A 21,719-nucleotide genomic window follows, 5' to 3' on the forward strand; every position below is an offset into this window, starting at 1 on the left:
GGGGTGGGGTCCCATGACTACCCAGTAGTTCAGTGGTTCACTAGAAGAATTGCATTGGTTCACTAGAATAACGCACATTACTCAGTATGAAGTTGTATTCACAGCTATGGTTTATGACAACAAAGGATGCAGTCCAGGGACTGAGAAATAGATATCCATCGGTAAAGAGGTCGCATACAGGCTCCAAAATAATCGCTCTTTCTCTGCACGAGTCACAGGACGTACCTGTGAACCTCAGAGATACATGTGAGATGTCTCAAGGAAGTTTGCTTGAGTCTTAGATTTTATAGTTCTCAAAGAACTGGTCACATAGGCAGCATGTAGCTGTTGTGTGACCAGCCATGGTGCAAAACCTGTGCCAGACACCAGCTGCACATCAGGAATCTTCATGTTTTTTTCGGTTTGTTTGTTTTTTTAATTTATTGGGGTGACAATTGTTAGTAAAATTACATAGATTTCAGGTGTACAGTTCTATATTACATCATCTATAAATCCCATTGTGTGTTCACCACCCAGAGTCAGTTCTCCTTCCATCACCATATATTTGATCCCCCTTACCCTCATCTCCCACCCCCCACCCCCTTTACCCTCTGGTAACCACTAAACTATTGTCTGTGTCTATGAGTTTTTGTTTCTCATTTGTTTGTCTTGTTCTTTTAGGAATCTTCATGTTTACTTTAAATATACTGTCATCCTGATTTACCTTGGTCCGTGGATCTGGGCATACAGAATGACATCATTGTGCACTAACTATGTGAACGTGCAGGGGTTTTATTAGAGTTCGATCAAGTATTATTGCCATGGTTACAGAGATAAGTAAGAACTGAAAGACCCGCATTAATTCTTTCCGCACAGGTCATAATTGGAAACCTGGGATTCATACTGGACTATAGCTTCTCTTTTACCAATATACCTGTTGGAGATAGTCTTATTACTTGAAAATCCTTAATGTTTCTCAAATCTGTCGATCTTGTACCATTGGTGTTTGGTAAACCCATGTCTTAATTCACATTCTTATATTTCTCACCTGAATTGATGCATCTGCATGTAACTGACTCAGCTATGTGTTCTTTATCTGCCTCTTACAGCTCTCTGTCATTCATTCTCTCTGTGCAACCAAACTGATTTCCATATCCACTTCCCCCCCACTTTAAATGAAAAAAGAAAACGGGGGTGGGGGTGGGATATGTTTTTGTGTTGGGAAGACATAAGAAAGGATGAAGAAAGTAAAATTACCTGTGATCTTGGTCTGAGAGATCACTATCAACATTTTGGTAAGGCATTTTAAAGCCTTAGGTCACAGGAGATGAAATACACATAGAAGTGTAAGTTTTCCTGGAACATCAGCTCCCTAAGGTTAGACAGTGATTTTTCTTTTTTGTTCACTTATGTGCTCCAACCACCTGGACGGGTACCTGGCACATAGTAGATATTCAATGTAAATACTTAATGATTGAATAAATGAATGAATTTTCAAGACCCAGGACGTCAGCTGTTCAAAGTCAGATAAATCACCATCACCAAAGCCTGGAAACCCATTACCTCTGCTTCACTGGTATGTGGGATATAAAACTGAAAGCAACAAAGGAACAGGACAAACAAAGAAACAAAAACTCATAGATATAGACAACAGTTTATCGTTACCAGAGGGTAAGGGGGAAGGGAGTGGTAGATGCGGGTAAACAGGATCAAATATATGGTGATGGAAGGAGAACTGATTCTGGGTGGTGAACACACAATGTGATATATAGGTGGTGTATTACAGAATTGTACACCTGAAACTATGTAACTAATTTTCATGATTTTATTTCACTGTTTTAGAAGCTGAGTTATTGCTATTTTTAAACAACAAATGTTTTCAGTGTTAGTAATGCTACAGCTACACACCTGTAAACACAAATGAAACATTTGAGAGGGAAGGAACTCATGGAATAGTCTTGTTCTGGTTCTGAGTCTGGGCCCTGCGTTTGAAATGATCTGCTTGGTAGTATTTTTCATGGGGTGTACTCATATCTTCCCGATCTCAAATGGTTAAGAATCCTTATTTATTGTTTACATTCATGAATGGAGGACTAGATTCTTTAATAAAGGTAACTGGTATGCATTTTCTCTCCGAAGAGAGGGGAGGGAGACCTATTCTGGGCACCATTCTTCCAATGATTTTTCAGTCTGATTGTCATTTCCACTTTATATACCTCCTCACTTCTGGGGTTTGTGTTGTGAAGAATGGCTTCCACTTCCACTGTAATCTTCTGTTATGTGTGCACTGAGTGCTGGCTCCTTCTTCACAGGTTTACCAGTATGATTTAATTCCCCCCTTTTTCCCACTAAATTATCAGACTCTTTGGTTCTTTGATATCACCTTCTAAAATCTCCATGCATTTATCAGTTTATCACATTTTTTATTACTTCATTGTTATTTCATTGTGCTTGGGGAACAAAAGAGAAATGTGTGCTTAGATGCCAAAGTGAACCGAAAGCACAATAATGTTATACTTTGTATATTTCTATATCAGGCTATTTCCTCCCTGACCATACCCGCTTACGCTTTTTTAAAAAATTAGTTACATAGTTTCAGGTGTACAATTCTGTAATACACCATCTATATATCACATTGTGTGTTCACCACCCAGAATCAGTTCTCCTTCCATCACCATATATTTGATCCTGTTTACCCGCATCTACCACTCCCTTCCCCCTTACCCTCTGGTAACCACTAAACTGTTGTCTATGTCTATGAGTTTTTGTTTCTTTGTTTGTCCTGTTCCTTTGTTGCTTTCAGTTTTATATCCCACATACCAGTGAAATCATATGGTTCTCAACTTTTTCTGTCTGACTTTTTTCACTTAGCATAATAATCTCAAGATCCCCTTATACTTTTTTAAAAAATGGTTGTTATCACCCATATAGTCCTCTAGGTGAACTTTATAATCATTTGTCACTAACTTTACTTCATCAGGTGTTCATTGCATGAACTCCCATGGTGCTTTATGTTGTTTGCGCGTCTGTCTCCTACTATGTCATTGTCATCCCTTAGGAACTAGCCCGTGTCTTTTATCTAAATCACACGGGGCAGAAGTGTATTACAAATTTGAGCCCATGTTCCCCATTCTAAAAATTCTGAAAAGGCTCTTCATTGTCTTTAAATAAAATCTAGACCTCTTAGCATCACCTCTGACTACCTCCCAACCTTGTTACTACATGCTACCTCTTATTGCCCTAATCATACTCATCTATTTATAGTTCTTCAGGTTTGCGCTCTCTCTCTCTCTCTCTCTCTCTCTCTCTCTCTCTCTCTGTCTCTCTCTCTGTCTCTCTCTCTGTCTCTGTCTCTCTCTGTCACACACACACACACACACACACACACACACGTAGTTTTTGCACACAGAGATGCCCTCCCTTACCCCATACCCCTGTACTTCTTTGTGGATGCCATCTTTTCCTGGCTAAGCTCCAGTGTCACTCACTCGGTTAAGGGCTCATTATATGAGCTCCTGTATTCCCCTATGCTCTTTACTGTTCTGTTTCCCTTAGACCATGTTCTTAAGTGCATGGACTATGTCTTTTATCTCTGGATGCCCAGTACAAGATAATCATAATGATGTCCTGTATCATGAAATAAAAGTTAAACTGCTACTTTTAATATAGGAAATAAGACGTGTGTATTTTTCTAACACAATTTCCACTCAGAAAAATAGATAATTTCAGTGCCTACTGGTTAAGAGATTTACTTAAAACACCCTTTTTATTACAATATCGTATTTCCATAAATTAAAGCTATGCTAGTTTTTGAGCGGGTGTTTCCAGAGATAAAATTCATTTAAAATACTTTTATGCTAAAGTAAGGTTTAGTGAGTAGCCACTTGAGGACAGTAGTAAAATCTATAGTTCTTGTCATAAATGAGCTGTCAGGTGATGCTTAACAGTCTTATGAAAGAGGTTATCTATGTGACGATATCTGTTTGGGGCTGTTCTAATACAGGAATTACTAGGAATTATGGCCTTTGTCATTTTGTTTTCCTGTGTATTTTCTGAAATCTTACTCTTCTGTTATATTTATATTTGAACAAGTAATTACTGATGCAAATAGGATTATGACTTGTAGCAGACAATAAACAGCCTGAGCAGATGGCCTCTTACAGAACACATCTTGTTTCAGCATAAGCATTCTGGAGCTATTTCTAGGCAGTGGGAACATTTTGCTTTTTTAAGAAGATTGCTTTTTGTTTCTTTTGAAGTGTTTATAGCTATTAAAGCCTTAATAAATATTTTAATAAATAGTAATCAATCACAGCAATTTTATCATAAAGAATTATATTAAATATCTCTGAAAAAATATGACATAAGCATCCTTTTTTAACTTTTGTGTAAAATATTACATACTTATTAAAAAGTATGTGAAGCATAGCATGTTATAATATGCATGATAATGCATGATTAACAAGAAATAGAACGTCACAGCACTTCGGAATCCCACCCACCTCCATTTGCCTTTCTTAGTGAGATGTGGTCCTTGCCTGGTTGAGGTAACTACCATCCGTACTTTCATGGTAATCACCTTCCTTGCTTTGCTTTATATTTTAACCAGTTAGATGGGCATCCATGTAAGATAGTTTAGTTGACTCAGTTTTGATCAAGTTTAAATAAATTGAATTATATATTCATGCTTTTTGTCTCCCTTGTTTTGCTCAACGTTATTTTTAATGTTCACTCATATTGTGTATCACTGTAGTGTGTTCATGGTTATTGTTGTTTGGAATGCCATTGATGAATATATCACAATTATTCTTTTCTGTTCTTGATGGACATTTTGTGTTTTCCAGTTTAAGGCTATTATTCCTAATTTTGTTAGGAATTTTTTGTACATGTGCCCTGGTACATATATATCTGTGGGGTATATACTTAGAATTGCAGGCTTTAGGGTATACATGCCTTCAGATATTGCCAGACTAATTTACCAAAGTGGTTATATCAATTTATGCTCCCATCAATCAATAGTATATAACAGTTCTGATTGATATTGTCTACCTTTAAAATTTTTTTCCAATTGGCAGTTTAACAGTACCTTGTTGCAATTTAAATTTGCATTTCTGTGATTGTTAATGACACTGAGCACCTTTTCATGTGATTATTGCCCATTTGGATTTCCTTTCTGTGAAATGTCTGTTTATATCTTTTGCTGAGGTTTCCTTTGAGTTGGTTCTTTTTCTTATTGGTAGGCAACCTTTATATTTTCATATTTTAGTTGTTTATAGGTTTTATGTAATGCAAAAGTCTTCTCTCATTCTTGGTTACATTTTCATTCTCTTCATGGTATTCTTTGATGTACTAAAATTCTCAATTTTCATGTAACAAAATTTTTGTTTATGGTTGCCACTATTTGTGCGTTGAGAAGAAACCTTATGGCGATATCCTTTATTCTCTTGTAAATGCTTTATAGTTTTGTGTTTTACATTTAGGTCTGTAATCTAGTAGGCATTGTTTTTGTATTTGGTATGAAGTAGTGCTCCAGTTTTATTATTTTTTGTAATCTGTTTAAATGATCTAGTTGTTCCAGTCTCACTTATTGATTGCAAAGACCATTATTTCCTCTCTACTTTGCAATGTCATCTTTGTCAAGAATCAAGTATCCATGTATGAGGCCAGTATAACCTTTATACCAAAACTACTAAGGTAGTAGAACAGAAATTACAGGTCACTTATTCATGAGCATATATGCAAAAATCCTGATCAAAACATTAGACAACTAGTTGAGCAATATATTGGAAGGTAAGGCTTATCCCAGAAATACAAGGTTGGTTAAATATGAGAAAATCAGCTAGAAAAATTTATTGAGATCATCATGCAGAAAAAAAATTATTTGATAAAATGCCATATCCATTTAATATACCCATGTGTTAAAACTTGTAGCAAAGTAGAGCTAGAAAGAAATGTCCCAACATGATATAGGATATCCATAAAAAAAAAAACCTACAGCTCACATCTTGAAGCACTGAAAGCATTCACTTTAAGTGCAGGAACAGGACAGGGATTCTTGCCATCACCTCTTCTAGTCTACACTGTAAAGGAGCTCCTAGATAGTACACCAAGGCAATAAAAAGAAAGGTATAAGAATTAGAAATGAAGAAACAAAACTATTCTTGTTCATTGATGTGTTAATGAAAATAGACTTCAGAAATAAACCATAAATAAGGTATTACAATAGTAAGTGTCAAGGTGCTGAACACATAATTAATGTACAAAAATCAGTTGTATTTCTTTAAAGAACATAAAACACTTAGACATTGAAAAAATATATCAAAGTGTATTGTTAATATTTCTAACCTCCTCCCAGACAATGCAAGGACATTAAGTCACTTTTAATGGAAAATTCACCCAGGGGATGAATGTCCCCCCGTAAAGGCTGTGCATGAATTATGAGCCAGCTATTTTAACTTCTTCCCCAGTGTATCTTCTGACCTTGGTCAATATCTCCATGCCAGATATTTCTCAGGTATCTTCAGTCTTACAACATATTCTGTAATAATTTCTATAAAGAATAAGCCTGGATGACCCTAATGACTATCAGGATATGAACTATCCTCTATAAAGCCTGTTGATAATTCCTTAGTAGACCTCTATCGAATTCCTCTTTTTTCATACATTTTTCATACATTCAAAATGTTCTAAACTACCCCTCTCAATGAGCTGGTTTTTGTTTATCTGTCTTTTCTCTTATTGATGCCCCTTTCTTTTAGAGGTCAAAACATGCAGTTCCATTCGTGGTAATTGAATAAGGCAATCAGATGTTGCCTCCTGAATATTCTCTTGGCTTCCCAATAGCAAGATTACATAAAGTGCTCAAGAATGAGGGGTTGCTGATTTCTACGTCTATTATCATCTCTGTCAGTAGCATTAGATTATATTGTTATCATAAAAGCAGCCTAAGTTCACTTGCACTCATAGCATACCTACTGCTTCAGAGGACTATTCTACTTATGGGTTGGGGAGAAGGCAGGGCACTTACCCCCCTTGGGGTATATTGCAGCCCAGCTTTTATTCACTGTAGCAGTGTAGTTGTCATACCACCTGGAAGCATCTGTTCATAGCCACTTAGGGATCTATCTTAAACCCAAGTAATCCTTTCTACTCAGTTGTGTGTAAAATAAGCAATGTATCCTCCTGATAGTCTATACCGATAATAATTCACCAGATTTTTCTGGTTTGTTTCTATAAAATGTCCTATCTCTTTCACAAAACACCGCCAGCACTCTGATTTTATCCTCCATCTATCTGTATTGTCTTTGGAGTAACCCGTAGCCTTAATTAAGTTCATTACTGTCTGAGTAAATATTTTATCTTTCCAGGTAGCCATATAAACGTAAGAAGGCCTTCTAGTGAGAGGGAAAACTGTTAAATCTTTTCTCTTGCCATCCTCTCATCTCTGAGAGGACTGGCATTTAGCAGAAACGCTAGTAATAGCCAGATAATGGGAATTTTTCATCATCTTCCCCTCTGCCTACTCCTCCCTATCAAGCCAGTAGTCAACTTCTCTGAGTCTAAGTTTTACCATTTTATACCAAGGCTGTGTAGGCATCCATCCCAGGATTAGATCCTCCATATATATATATATATTTTGTTTCTTTCTTTCTTTTTTTTTTTTTTTAGTCCCCTCCTTTTTCTGGCCAAAAAGTGCCTTAACCTTTGTGATTCATGGATCTGTACAAGGATCCTCCTCATAGTACAACTTGGAACTGGCATATTTTTAAATCAGACTCCACATAAACCTGATTACCCAGGATTACCCAGAGAGATTACAGTATTAAGCTTCTTAATAATTTCAAAGATACAGGCAACTAAGAGACTCAGAAGAAGTAGAGAGCAATCTGGTGCATACAGAGGGGCTGCTTACCATGTGAATTAATAACCCATGTATCTTACTTAGCGGCCTTCTCTACTCTTGGCCAGAGAGTGCATGCCTGATACAGGGAAGGAAAGACCAAAGCAGCTGCCTTTAATGTCCCAGACTTCTCCCTGATTTGTCTACACCTCTTAATTGCCCATATTTTAAAAATTATTTATAAAGCTTGACATGGGATATTATCTCTCTTTTGTGTGAGTCAGATTTGACAATCTGGTCCTTTGTTTTCACTCACCCACATATATCCATTCTCTTTTTTCATTCTTTCCTATTTCCCTGACTAGGGCAATTTTTCTTTTTCCTGAACTAATTCTGTAACATTTCCTTCATTGTGCATTTATGGCTGTCGCCACACAAAATGGTGTTTGTTGGTTCGAAAATATATTTTGCCTTTATTCTTGGAAATATTTGTCTCTGTATATAGAATTCCTGGTTGGCAGTGATACTGCTCTAGTATGGTAGTCAGTAAGCTTCAGTCATGGACCAGCCACTACTTTTTGTAAATAAAGTTGGGACACAGCAATGCCCTTTTGTTTAAATATTGTCTTTTGATGCTTTCATACAACAATAGCAATTGAATAGTTGTGCAATAGAAACCATGTGGCCTGCAAACCTAATATATTTATTATTTGGCGATTGCATAAAAATTTTGCCCAGTCCTGCTCCAATTCATTGATATTATTCCATTGTCTTCTGGCTTCCATTGTTGCTGTCAAAAAATCACCTGTCAGAATGATTATTTCATTGAAGGTAATCTGCCTTTGTTGAAGATGTTCTCTTTGTTTTGGTTTTCTGAAGTTTTACTGTAATGCCTAGATTTTTTTTTTTAATGATCTTCTTGAGATTCGTTGGATTTCTTAATGCTTGTGCTTTTTATCAGTTCTAGAAAATTCTCGTCTTTTTTTTCTGTCCCTTTTATTTCTTCTCTTTCTGGGATCCCATTTAATTCTGTATTAGATCTTCTCACTGTATTCCTTGTCTTAGCTGTGCTTCTATAGTGTTCTAAAGCAAGGGTTGGCAAACCTGTTCTGTAAGTGGCCAGTAAGTAGTAATAGTAATACAGTGAATATTTTAAGTTTTGTGGGACATTTGTGGTCTCTGTCACTTCTGCTGCTTCTTTTTCTTCTTTCTTAACAACCCTTAAGCTGTACAAAAATGGGCCACAGACTAGCAGGCCATAATTTTCCAGTCTTAGGTCTAAAGACCCAATTAAAACAGATTATCAGATTGGATAAAAAGTTAAGACCCAACTATTTTCTCTGTCTTTAAAAAAATCCAGTTTAAATGTAAAATACCATAGGTTAAAAGTAAAAGAATGGAGAAAGATACGTAAACACAAATTATTAAAAAAGCTGGAGTGGCTATATAAATATCAAACATAGGAAATATTATAGAATTTATTAGGAATAAAGAACATTTCATAATGATGAAGGGATCAAATAATTAAGACTATAATGTAATACTAAACCTATAATCAAATAATAAAATCTTTGGAATACATGAAGCAAAAACTGACAAATTCAAGGGGAAACGGACAAGTTTCTAATCATGTTAGGGGATATCAATACTACTCTGTCAATAATTGATAGAACAGGTAGATATAAAATGAATAAGTATGTAAAACTCATTCACAGGGAAAACTCATCAAACTAGGAAAGAAGGGAACTTTCTCATCTAATAAAGAGCATCTATAAAACGTCAGGGAGTGTCATATTAAATAATAGTTAATGAATGCTTTCCCCCTATAACTGGGAACAAATAAGGGATGTCCACTCTCACCAATTCTATTTAGAATGTTCTTGGGTATCTAGCAAGTACAACAAATCAAGAAAAGGAAATAAAAGACAGATTTGAGGGCGGCCGGTTAGCTCAGTTGGTTAGAGCACGGAGCTCTTAACAAAGTTGCTGGTTCGATCCCCACATGGGCCACTGTGAGCTGCGCCCTCCACAACTAGACTGAAACAACTACTAGACTTGGAGCTTATAGGTCCTGGAAAAACATACTTAAAATAAATAAAAGTAAAAAAAAAATTGAAAGACGTAAAACTGTCATTACTCCCAAATGACATGATCATGTACATGTAAAATCCTGAGAAATTCATAAAATAGGCACTAAAACTAAAACCTTTATCACTGTCATGGGATTCAAGGTCAAAATATGAAAATCAATTTTATTTCTATTAGTAGCCACAAGCAACTAGAAATTGAAACTTAGGAAAATACCATTTACAGTACAACCAAAATTATCAAACATTTTGGGATAAATTTAACAAAATATGTCTAAAACATGAACGATGCAGAACATAGGTATAAGACTTAAAAGTGCAGAACATTACTGCGAACTGATCCTTGAAATTCATGTGGGACTACAAATGACCTAGAGTAGTCAAAATAATTTTTTTAAAAGAAGAATAAAGTTGAAATGTATACTGTCAGATTTTGTGACTTAATTTAAAGCTATACCGTAGTAATCACGAAAGTGTTGTATTGGCATAAGAATACACATCTAAGTCTTGAGACAGAATTGAAGGTCCAGAAATAAACCCATACATATATGGTTAATTGATTTTTGAAAAAGATACTGAAATAATTCCATGGGGTAGTGATAATTTTTCCAAAAAGCTGAAACTATCACTTGTGATAGTTTTCCAACCAAGTTTTTCAACACCATAGCAATAGATACTGACAGGAAAAAGAATGAACATGATACTATATGGAAAAATTAACTTAAAATAGAAAGTAAAAAGTTTTATAAGAAAACATAGGTGAAAATATTTGATGTAGGAAAAGATTTCTTACATGTCACCAAAAGCATGAACCACAAAAGAAAAAAAATGATAAAGTGGTCTTTATCCAAATTTAAAACTTTAGCTCTTTAAAACATACCATTAAAAATAAAAAAAATCCACAGTATGGTAGAAAATATTCACTATGTATAAATCTGACAGGGGTTTTATCCAGAATACGTAAAGAACTTTTAAAATTCAATGGCATTAAAACAGACCTGATTTTTTTTAATGAGCAAAACAATTTGAACAAAAGACAATAGGGGAGAATGGTCATTTAGCACATGGAAAAATGCTTTGTCATTCATTAGAAGAATGCAATTTTTAACTATAGTGAAATCTTACAAGCTCAGCAATGCTAAGTGAATCAAGAGGAATGCACATATATTGCTGGAGGGATGTAAATTGTACATGCGCTTTGTAAAACAAATTGGCAGTTTCTTAAAATGTTAGATATACACTTCCACTTGACAGAGCAATTCTATTTGTACACAAATAGTTTTAACAGCTTTATTCATTATACCCAAAGCTAGAAACAGTCCAGAATTCCATCGACAGGTGTATGGATAAACAAAATTGTGTTTTATCCATGCAGTGGAATACTGCTCACCTATAGCAAAGAGTGAACTACTTATATACACAAAAATATGTATGAATCTAAAACTGAAATGTATGCTTATCAGAAGAAATCAGACACAAAAAGATACATTGAATATGATTCCATTTACGTGTAAATGAAACTTTATAAAATACAAATCTAATATGTAGTGGAAAGAAAATCAGTGGATGCACCTGTGGTTCGGAGGATTTTCTAGAAAAGCACTAATGAATCTTTTTGAGGAGATAGAAATGTTCTATATTGATGATGGCAGTGGTCACTCAAGTATCTCTGTTTTTTTAAATTCAACAAAATTTACCCTTAAAATGAACACATTTAATTTTATGTAAATATTACCATGATAAAGGTATATGTGTGGGGGAATCTGTCCTTTATTAGCAGAAAAATTCCTTTATAATTCAGATGTACATCCTGTGAGGATTGATTATTTATTTAACTAGATATAAACTTAGCAGCTTGCTTTTAGCTTTTTGAAGTTATCTCTTTTAACTGTTATTTCAAATTGCAACATAAAAAGCTTTCACAAATATTTGGTCCTCATAATAGGTTGTGAAGTAGATAGGGCAGGGGTCATCATTCTCTTACGCATGAGCATATAGGCTTAGCAAGATTATTGTATAATTTCGTTAAGATCACTTAGCTGACAAATAAATACTAAAGAATCTGGGTTTCAAAATAAGAGCTTCTGACTTGTAATCTCTCTCCAATATGACACATTTCCCTTAAAAACATACTTTTGTTGGCTAGTCTCTCTGTCTGTCTCTACCCCCCCTTTAAAAAAATGAGAAAGACCCAGTTACTTTATTGACATGTATTCTTGGGAAAATTTGGATTTCTTTTCAGGCTGAAGTTTTAAATACTGGTTCAGTGTCTTGTAATATTAAGCAGAAATATTTCTGGGCATTCATGAAGTGACCAGAAAGGAATGATATGTCCAGGGAATAAACTTTGTGCTTTTAGTTCCACAAAATAATTTGAACAGTTGCCAAGAAATTATGTAATTTGACTATTTTCAGAATCTTTAACATGCTAATTTAATTCCTTATGATAATTTTCAGACTAAATAAACTTGAAGATACTATCATACTAATTAAAGGAAAGATTGAAGAAGTTCATCTTCCTGTAGAAAAAGTGGATGTTATTATATCCGAGTGGATGGTAAGTGTTTGTAGGAAAAACTACTTTTACTGGTTTTGAAAAATCAACGAATAAGGTAGCAGGTTTTCTGCATTTAATTACATTACTTATTCATAATCTTTTTAAAGAGAATAAATTAGCCTTTTTACTTTTAAAGTCATAATAAAGAATTACTGTATTATTTTTCTACTTTCTAAATTTTAGAGATGTAAATATATTTGCCTAAAAGCCTCCAAAGACTAGTAAGGACTTATTAGGACTGTTTTGTCAAAATTAACATGATGTTGCTTCTCTTATTATCATATTGAATGTCTTCTTTCTGATCTGTTAGGTCATGTAATCAGTGTCCTTTATCACATAAAATAGAATTTTTTGGCATTGTTAATATACTAGAATTAAGATATGCTATATATCTTTATAATTTGCTTTTGAAATCATAAGTCAAGAGCAGAATATTTATTTAAAAATGTATGTAAAGTAAAATTAATGATATTTGACAACTGATTTGACTTATCAATATGCCAATTCAGTGAAGACAAGGTGACAAGGTAGAGAGTATTTCTAGATAGACCAATTTTTTAACCATTTGGAAAATTTTACGCTTTTTTTTTTAAGAAAAAACCCCACTATATTTGATACATATATTTTCATTAAATGAATTCAAAAATTTTTGAAAATAATGTTTTGCTTTACAATTATCTATACATTTTGAATAAACAGTAATAATTCTAGCAAAGTAGCTGGGATTTCATGGAGCTTGCGAAATGTTCAGATTTAATGTAGTGTTAGGTTCCAATCTGGAGCCAGTTATAGTCACTGTTGTTGGCAGTTACTCTTTTGTAAATGAAACTGTGTTTTTTCAATGCTAGACTTGGCTTTTAACAATTCTTAATATCATTATTCTTCTTATACCAAAGAATTTGTATCAGCACTCTGATTTCTCTTATGAATTGAGTGAGAAGGTATGAATTTAGTTCTGTATAGTTAAAAAGCCAACATCTCTTTGAAGACTACAGAAAGGTGCTTTGGAGAAAGAACATTTGAGTTCTTTGTTGGCAACCATTGAAAATAGTTTATACTGAATGTTGGCTGGCATCCTCATTTCTTTAGAGACTTATTTTTCTTGAAAATGTATTTTGAAAATTACTTGAATTAGACTATATAAGCAAACTAAAACACATACTTTACTAAACTTCCTGTCACCAAGTTGAACATTTTAGAACGAGTTGGATAGTTCTTGCCCTACTTAGCAGAAGTATACTTCTGGATATTGAAGTTCTAGTAAATTTATTTCAAAATCTGAAAAGTGATCTAGAAGTATTAATATGCAGTTCAAATCTTAGAGCCTGTTGGAATAATAATAAAAATTAGCTGGGGAGAGGAGTGAATTTAAGAGATCGTCACATTTATGATGTGAACTTTATTGAAAGGTATGCTGGTCTTGGGCTTGTTTGCCCTCAGATCCATTTTACAGCCTTCTGCTTTCTTGTGTGCTGAAGGATGGTTAAGTCTGCAGGCCGCCTTTCCTAGGCTCCAGTGACAGCTGACTTCTACTCTGTTTGAGGAACCCAGTGGGAAACACTAATGGGAGATTTAAGGAAGGGAGAAGCCAGAGCATTTTTTTCACTTCTCTTCCTCTAGAGGTGTTGCTGGCAGAAGCGGTTTCTTTTGTGTCTCCAGTTTCCACTGGACCCACGTGTCATAATTCCAGCATCCATTGTGTGACCGTGGCCCTGGGCTCTTGTAGCAGTGCCTCTTTGTCTTTCTAGCCTAGGAATGGTAGTTCCTTCCTGGTGTCGCTAGTTCCACTGGTCTCACTCTCCTCTTGATGAATTCTCATACCTTTGTGTAACCTACTTCCTGCATTGATTTTTCTCTATTTTTATAGCCTGTCATAACACTTCTCCTAGTTAGACTCTAATTGACATAAAGGGCACATTTCATTTTGGCGGATTGATCAGTTGTGATCTCTGCCTTTATCAAGAAGGCATTGTAACAGAAATAATACTGAGTCCCTGGAAACTGAGATGAAAGGAGTCAGTTGTTTGGATCCAAGGTACTTTCAGAAGCACTTCACTGAGGGAATCAAATCAGTGTCCAGGAGGTGAGAATTGAGAACTTTTATTTTTCCACTTCACAAAGGTATAACTTAAAGAGTTTGCATTATCTTACCGTCTGCCATTCCTTGTGAGTGTCAGTGGAGTTAAAGTCTAGCAGATCATGTTAAATCAGTTAGGTGGAGCATTAATACTGTAATTTATGGCATTTATTCTGAAGCAACCAACTCTGGATGGCCTTATTTCGCTAATGAAATTTGCATTTAAGTAGGCTTGTGTTAAAAAATTTTAAGTTATCCTTGTGGATTGGCAATATCTTTTATTGTAACTTCTAAGTCCTATAAATCCCCTCCTAACTTTGGTACTGCCACTAGGATTTCTGAGCAGAGAAGCTGAAAAATTCCAATTACATAATTAAACAAGGAGCAGGTATGCTTTCTAAAATATATCCAACAGATTTCAGGCATTCCTACTTTGGCTGAAACAATGAGCAAGTGGTAAATGACTATTTTAAATCTATTTTAAAGCCACATTTTCAGGCACCAGCATTTTAAAATTAAAATATATTGCATACAATCCTCTGTCTTTGAAAGATTTTTTTTTACACACAACAGTAAAGATACAAAAATCTAGAATAACCCAATTTTAAGCTATAGCATACATTTCTTTTCTCTTTTTAAAAGTGTTTTCAACAAGGAAGGATTAAAAAAGGAATACATATTAAAGAATTGGGTGCAGATGTTTAATGTACTTGTAATCCAGTATAGCAGTGTAGACATCATATATTACAGAGAAATACATCTGTTTTCTTCTACTATGGTTCACTAACTGTTCCATGGCTTAATCTAAATATGTTTTTGCCCTCAGCTGTTTATGCACTTTGCCTCTACTTTGGAAGATGTTCTTTAATAAGAATGTAATTTAAGCCAAATCATTACTCTTAGCCTGTTATTTAATAAACTGTCACTTGCCTCGTAGATTTATGAATTTCTAGAGTTAGTCTTGCCTTTAATTTTAAATTTCTGTTTGATAAAATTGTTATCAATTAAACAGAAACAGTTAATCTCTACAAGATGTTAATATTTATACCTATGAGTATCTGTTCTTATTTTTCACATTTTGCTCTACCAGTAGAGCCATTCTTCACTTGATCTTAGCCAAAAGGCCGAGAAGCGATAGAGCCATTCTTTATGACTATTTCTGATTGCCTATTAAAACTGTTCAAAGTAAGCATCTCTGATTCTTGTGGAGTTAAGCCAGATTGACTCATTTGGTTTTGCTGTTTTTTCCATCTATGTTTTTCAGCATGACCTCTTTAGAAATATATAGATAAGACCCTGGCATTATATGATACAATTGCCAGAGATGATTTTTTTTTTGTACCTGACATCAGGACCATCAGCAAAATAACACGTTAGGTAAACTTTGTTTCACTGTTCTGATCATTCATGATATACATTCAAATTGTCTAAAATTCTGTTGTAATTTCTCTATCTAGGCTTGCTTTTCAAGATGTGACCTAAAATTTTTTCTTTACTCAAGTATCCTTGGATTTGTCCTTTAAACTTCAGAATTAACTTTCTCATCCCATCTTCCAGCACAGGTGTATCTGTGTAATGTGCATGCATGCACATACCTATACCCACAAAACTGAGGTATCCTTTGTTCATCTTTAATACTCTTTATTATTGGTAAATAGCTTTTCAAGATTTTACAGTCTGTTTCACTTAGAAAACCTGACTTGTGATTTGCTTTACCAACAGTCCACAGACTAACCATGAAGCCCACTATAGGTCACATTTCAAACTGATAGATGTTGAAATTTTTTGTTGTTTTTAAAATTTTGTTGTTTTTGAAATTTTTGTTGTTTTTAATTTGGTCTGGCAGTGAAGCCATGCCATTTCAGCCAACTGCCATGAGGATAGGTGGCCTTTCCTGATCTGTTTTCTTGCCTTAAATGATATACTAATAATTATATAAGTAGTTTAGTAAATTAGATAAGCTGACTTAATTAGAGTCAGGGACAGTATAGGAGATTAACAAGACAAATTTTCAATTATATAGGTGTATTTTTGCATTTCCTCTCTGATAAGAAATTTGCTTTTGACCCGAATTTAAGTATTTTTAAAAACTCTTATATTTTTCCTCTTTTATAGATATTATTCTGAAAAATGTAAGCTAAGTAAGATTGTACATGTTTAGTATATATAGCTTTGTTTACTTAAAATAATTTCTGAAATAATCTGATGTTATGTCCAGTGATTCAAGATAAATACTCCTTCCCAACTCTATATCTCCTGCTATTGTTTTCCTTTCATTTCTTATTCCTTGGTTATTTCATTAGAGAAAAAGACATCTTTTCACTGCAGCATTTCTTGGATTAAATAGATAAATAAATAAATATCAATAACAGGTTTCAAAATCAAAAGTAGATTATATAAAGTTACATAAAATTAACAGTGAAAAATGTTCTTTTGATGACAAAGATTACTGGTGTTTTAATGTCTTTTATTTCTGTATTTATAGTCATGTTTTCATTAGTATATTTTTGGCTGAAGTAGTTTGCTCCATAGCGAAAGATACTAATGATTGGTCAGAGCAAAATCTGTGTTAACAAATTACCTTATTTTTCTTACTGTGTTTTATTTTCCCTGCTTGGCAGATTCCTAGTAGTTCTGTAAGATTCATTTCAGACATCACTTCTACAAAGCTTTCTTTTTCTAACCCTTGATTACATATAAAAATCTTTTCCCTCTCTTTTGCACTTTAGTTTAAGTTTCTATTACAGCTTTCACAGTGTATTATATTTAATTGTTCATGTTTCTTTTTCTATTCTCCCAATACGGAGAACCAGGATTTACTTGGAATGGCCAGAGTCTATCACTGGGCTTAGCCTTGGTAAATGATAAGAGAACTTTCCCAGATGGAAATTCACTGGCCATAGACATGATTTTATTTATAATTTTCTGTGCAGAACATGGAGGTAGGGAGGGGTAGCATACGACAGGGTTCAGAATGTTGCTCTGGAGTCAAGACAACCTGATTTCTTGGTCCTAGTTTGTACTCCTAGGTTTGTTACCTTGGGCGTGTTACTGAGCCTCACTGTGCCTCAGTTTCCTTCTCTATAAAATGAAGATAACGGTAGTACCTACTTGATCGGGTTTTTGTGAGGATTAAATGAATGAATACAAGTAAATTTTTTAGAACGATTCCTGGCATATAAGATCTTAGTAATTAGTTTTCGGTTTTGTAAGTTGTAGAAAGTTTTAAGCATTCTATAACTAGTGACTGAGTTGCTAGAGTAGGCTATTCAATAAATAAAAGTTAAAATGATAATATACACAAAGTAAAGAATATTAATATTGGGGAAAGTACATTCTTAGGACTTCTCCCTCAGCTGTGAGCTCTTTGTAAGAGCAGAAGACCCTCTGTTTCCGTGGTTAGCATTTTCTAATTGACCTGCCTATAATTAGTGCAAAGAGGTATGAAAATCAGCTAATGGATGTGAATTATTGGGGTTGGGGATATTTTTAGTATTTTTTTAACATTGACTGAATTAAAATGTACTATGTGTATGTTTCAAACAAAATTCTCAGTTTGCTACCCTGTAAACTATTTTTAGGCAATACTGATAATACCTAATTATTTTAGATAAAGTGTAAAATACATATTTCACAGTAGTATTTTTGAGTATTATCAGTATAAACAGGTATATAATTATATGCTTGAACAATGAAAGGAAAATTTTGGTTTATAAGAATATTTTTTTCATAGATGTGCTGACATCTGAATTAAGAATAAGATGAAAACAGAATAAAAATGTAATTAAGAATAGGCTCCTTAGATGTATAATTATTTCCATTTTATAATCTTTACATTTGTTCTCATCTGTGCTCTTAATCACTTCCCCAGCCTCTCCTTTATTTAATCTTAATATCTGTTCAAATTAGAATTCAGATCACACTCTGCAGCCATGTTGTTTCTTACTCTAGCAAGGAGAATATTTTGTAAAAAGTATAGTAACATATTTTATTCAAATGTACGTTCTTTTTTTTTTTATATATTTGAAACTAAATCTAAGTGAAAATGCTTAGTTATTTAAGGAAAGTTGTTTATATTGAAACAGCTATGTGTTACAAGTAAATTTTTGCTTTCTAAATATAATATTTTAAATATCGCTCTTTAATCAAATTTCTGGAAGTTGCCTTTGCCAAGAGATTTAGTGCATTGTGTAATTGATTTGATTGGATTTATTTGCTTTTTGTCCTCCATAATGCCCTTTGCCATATTGCATCTAGTTGTGCTTTTAAGTCCGATATGAATTGCTTTTTTAAATAATCATTTTGCTCAATAAGTTGTAAATTATTCTAATTATGAAGATAAAGGAAAGAAGTTATTCAGGAATATGAATCAATTGACCTTACAAAAATTTTTCGTTATACCAGTGAGAGAACAGGAACTATTTATTTGTTAATTTCAAATTCTAAACTTGTATAGCAATATTTTTTCAGTAACACTATTTACTTCTACCTGAGAGTGAAAGTAAGCTCCTAAAATTTAATAGTTTGCATTTGCAGACAGATGGGCATTTATTACAAACACAGGTAGACTCTCTTATGTAACTCAGTTGGTTCTGTTGTAATTATTATAATTACTATAAGGTGGTTCTAGTTACGAGTTATCCATGGATAGATATTTGATTCTGAAGCCTTGAGTAATCATATAAATGCCACCAATTTGTAATAAATAATACTTGTTCCTGTGCTCTCCAACCTGGAGTTAGAGAACCCCCATTTATTTAACTTGATAAATAACAAGTTAGATATGGTGTGAAGATCTGGGAGGGGAAAGACAATATTTATGGACTACAATACAAAATTGTCACAAATTTTTAACATAAAACATTAGCTTTCATAACTTTTTGAGCCCTTACTGGGCTGATTTTAATAAGTTGCTCCCTAATTCCTTGGGTGTTCCAATTCATTCTCTGTAGCTCTTAGAAGTACTTCCGGACAAGTTTAGGAAGCCATGACTTACATTATTTTTTTCAGCTGATTTAAAGGGCTTGTGAAGATAATTGTCCTCTTAGTTTTTTCCTCCCTCTTTTATATGTTATATTATTTTGATAGATTCTCCAAATTTGCACTATTTAGGTGGCAGGACTCTGAAGTAATTATTTATTTTGGTGAAATGAAAGTTTTAGGACTGGCGTTAGTTTATCTGTTCTAATGAATGACTTCCTTGACCTGTTCTTGAAAGATTACTTATTTTGAGTATGTTTTTCAATAGTGATGATACATTGATTTGGTATACTCCATTGCACTCTCTTCCCTTTATCCCTTTTTAATACTAGCGTATTTATTTGGGGAGTACCCAATTTAAAGTTAGGAGTACAGCTTTGAAGTTGAATGACTATGAGGCTAACAGACCTTTTCAGGATTTCAGTATTCACCTTATTTTTACTAATTTGTGCTTCTACCCAGTAAAAGTAAGTGACCAAAAATAAATCCAAAGCTTAACCTATTCCTTGTCATTAGCAAATTACATATGATCTGTCTTGATCCGTTTTGCTAAGGCTTAGTCATTTATTCCGCTTTTCAAAGAACCCAGATTTTGGCTTTATTACTTTTTTTTATCATACATTTGTTTCTGTTGTATTAATTTCTGATTTTATCTTTATTATTTCCTTCTCTTTTAGTGTTTGATTTCTTCTTTTTACTAGTTTCTTCAAATCAAAGCTTAGATAATTGATTTTCAGCTTTTTTCCCAAATGTTTTGAAATTGAGGTGAATTTTTCTTAAGTACTGATTTAGTTGAATTTCACATTCATGTGATTTTTAAAAATAATTCTAAGTATTATCCTTTATGCTGTTATTAAAAGAGAAAAACCTAACTACTGCCATATTTTAGAATCTACCATTAAAAAAACAAGGCACTTCTGCTGTTTGCATTAAGGCTGACTAGGTGCTCTAAGATCCCTCTTACAGAACCACTAAACCCTGAAGCACACACATTTTATGTATTTTGTCTTATTATGGATCTCAGTTTTGCTGCTATTTCTGCTTTCCTTGATCAGTTCTATTGTGACTTTTTATTTTTAGAAGAGAAAGAACACAATTTTATTATTAAGTAATCTTTACACCAGAATCTGATGTACATATCAGGCAATTCTATAAGAGATTACAAACATAGAAAGAAATCTCACCTTTTTACATAGCTAAGCGGATACAACCCAACCATTAAATGTGGGTTCTCAAGATGAAAATAATATTGTGACTTTTTAATTGCTAATCTTTGCTCAGTTCTTTATGTAACTGGGGATAGAAATTCTAGAGTGCAATTTATAAGAATTTAAAAGACAACACATATCCAAATATTAAGAAATGTTTAAGAACTAAGAGCCCTGCCATTTAATATGCTTGTAGCTTGTTTTGGCATTCTCTTTCGTGAAATTTTTCTTAATTTCTTTTGCTTATTATTCTTTTTGGGATTTTAATTTTTTTATTATTTTTCTGAAAGAGTTCCTTACTTATTCTAGTTACCAATCTGTTATTAGGACTCTTCTTATATCTTCTGCTTCTCCTTGTTTCTGGGCACATAATATAATTTAATTATTTGTGCCCTTTGAGGTTACATGTGGCTCTATGATATGCCTGACTCCCTGAGTAATTACAATAAGCAACACCTCTTGTCAGCCTGTGATACCAGAAATAAATCGTTTTCAGTTTTAAGTGGTGATTTCGTTGTTGTTTGTTAATGCAGGATAACCTAGCTTGTCTTGACAGATATATAATTCTTTATCACTTGTGTTTGTTGACAGTGTGTGGCTTGTCATTTCATCATTTTTTGGTGTGATTTGGTGAATAGACATTCCTAATTTTTAGTATATCAAATTTATCAAACTTCCTTTATGGTTTCAGTTTTTTAATAAATCTTTCTAGAATTGCTATTATATATTTATTAGACTTCTCCATCTTCCATGCCTCTTAACCTCCTTCATATTTTGTAATGTTTTGCTTTCTGGGCTGCACTCTGGATAATTTTTTCATTTCAGTCCACCAACTCACTAATTTTTTTCTGAAATTATTTCTAATGATCTGTTAAACTCATCCATTGAAGTTTTTTTGTTTCAATTTTTAAATATTTTTCTTTTAGGAATTCTCTTTGGTTCTTTTAAAACTTTTCTTGTTTGCTTGTTACTATTTTCAAGCCTCTTTTAA

The 21,719-nt window shown here is 33.6% G+C and overlaps 1 protein-coding gene across 2 annotated transcripts in view; it reads left to right on the forward strand.

Moving 5' to 3' along the window:
• The window catches only part of PRMT3 (protein arginine methyltransferase 3), a 127,645-nt gene that overhangs the window by 27,199 nt on the left and 78,727 nt on the right, over positions 1-21,719 (forward strand). For both annotated transcript variants that reach the window (XM_019742634.3, XM_074336134.2), the window contains one exon: positions 12,364-12,463. In XM_019742634.3, coding sequence (XP_019598193.3) covers positions 12,364-12,463 — 100 coding nt within the window. The remainder of the gene's footprint in view (positions 1-12,363; positions 12,464-21,719) is intronic.

This window comes from Rhinolophus sinicus, chromosome 14, assembly GCF_057876585.1.
Source record: "Rhinolophus sinicus isolate RSI-liver-muscle chromosome 14, RSI-T2T, whole genome shotgun sequence".
Lineage (NCBI taxonomy): Eukaryota > Metazoa > Chordata > Mammalia > Chiroptera > Rhinolophidae > Rhinolophus > Rhinolophus sinicus.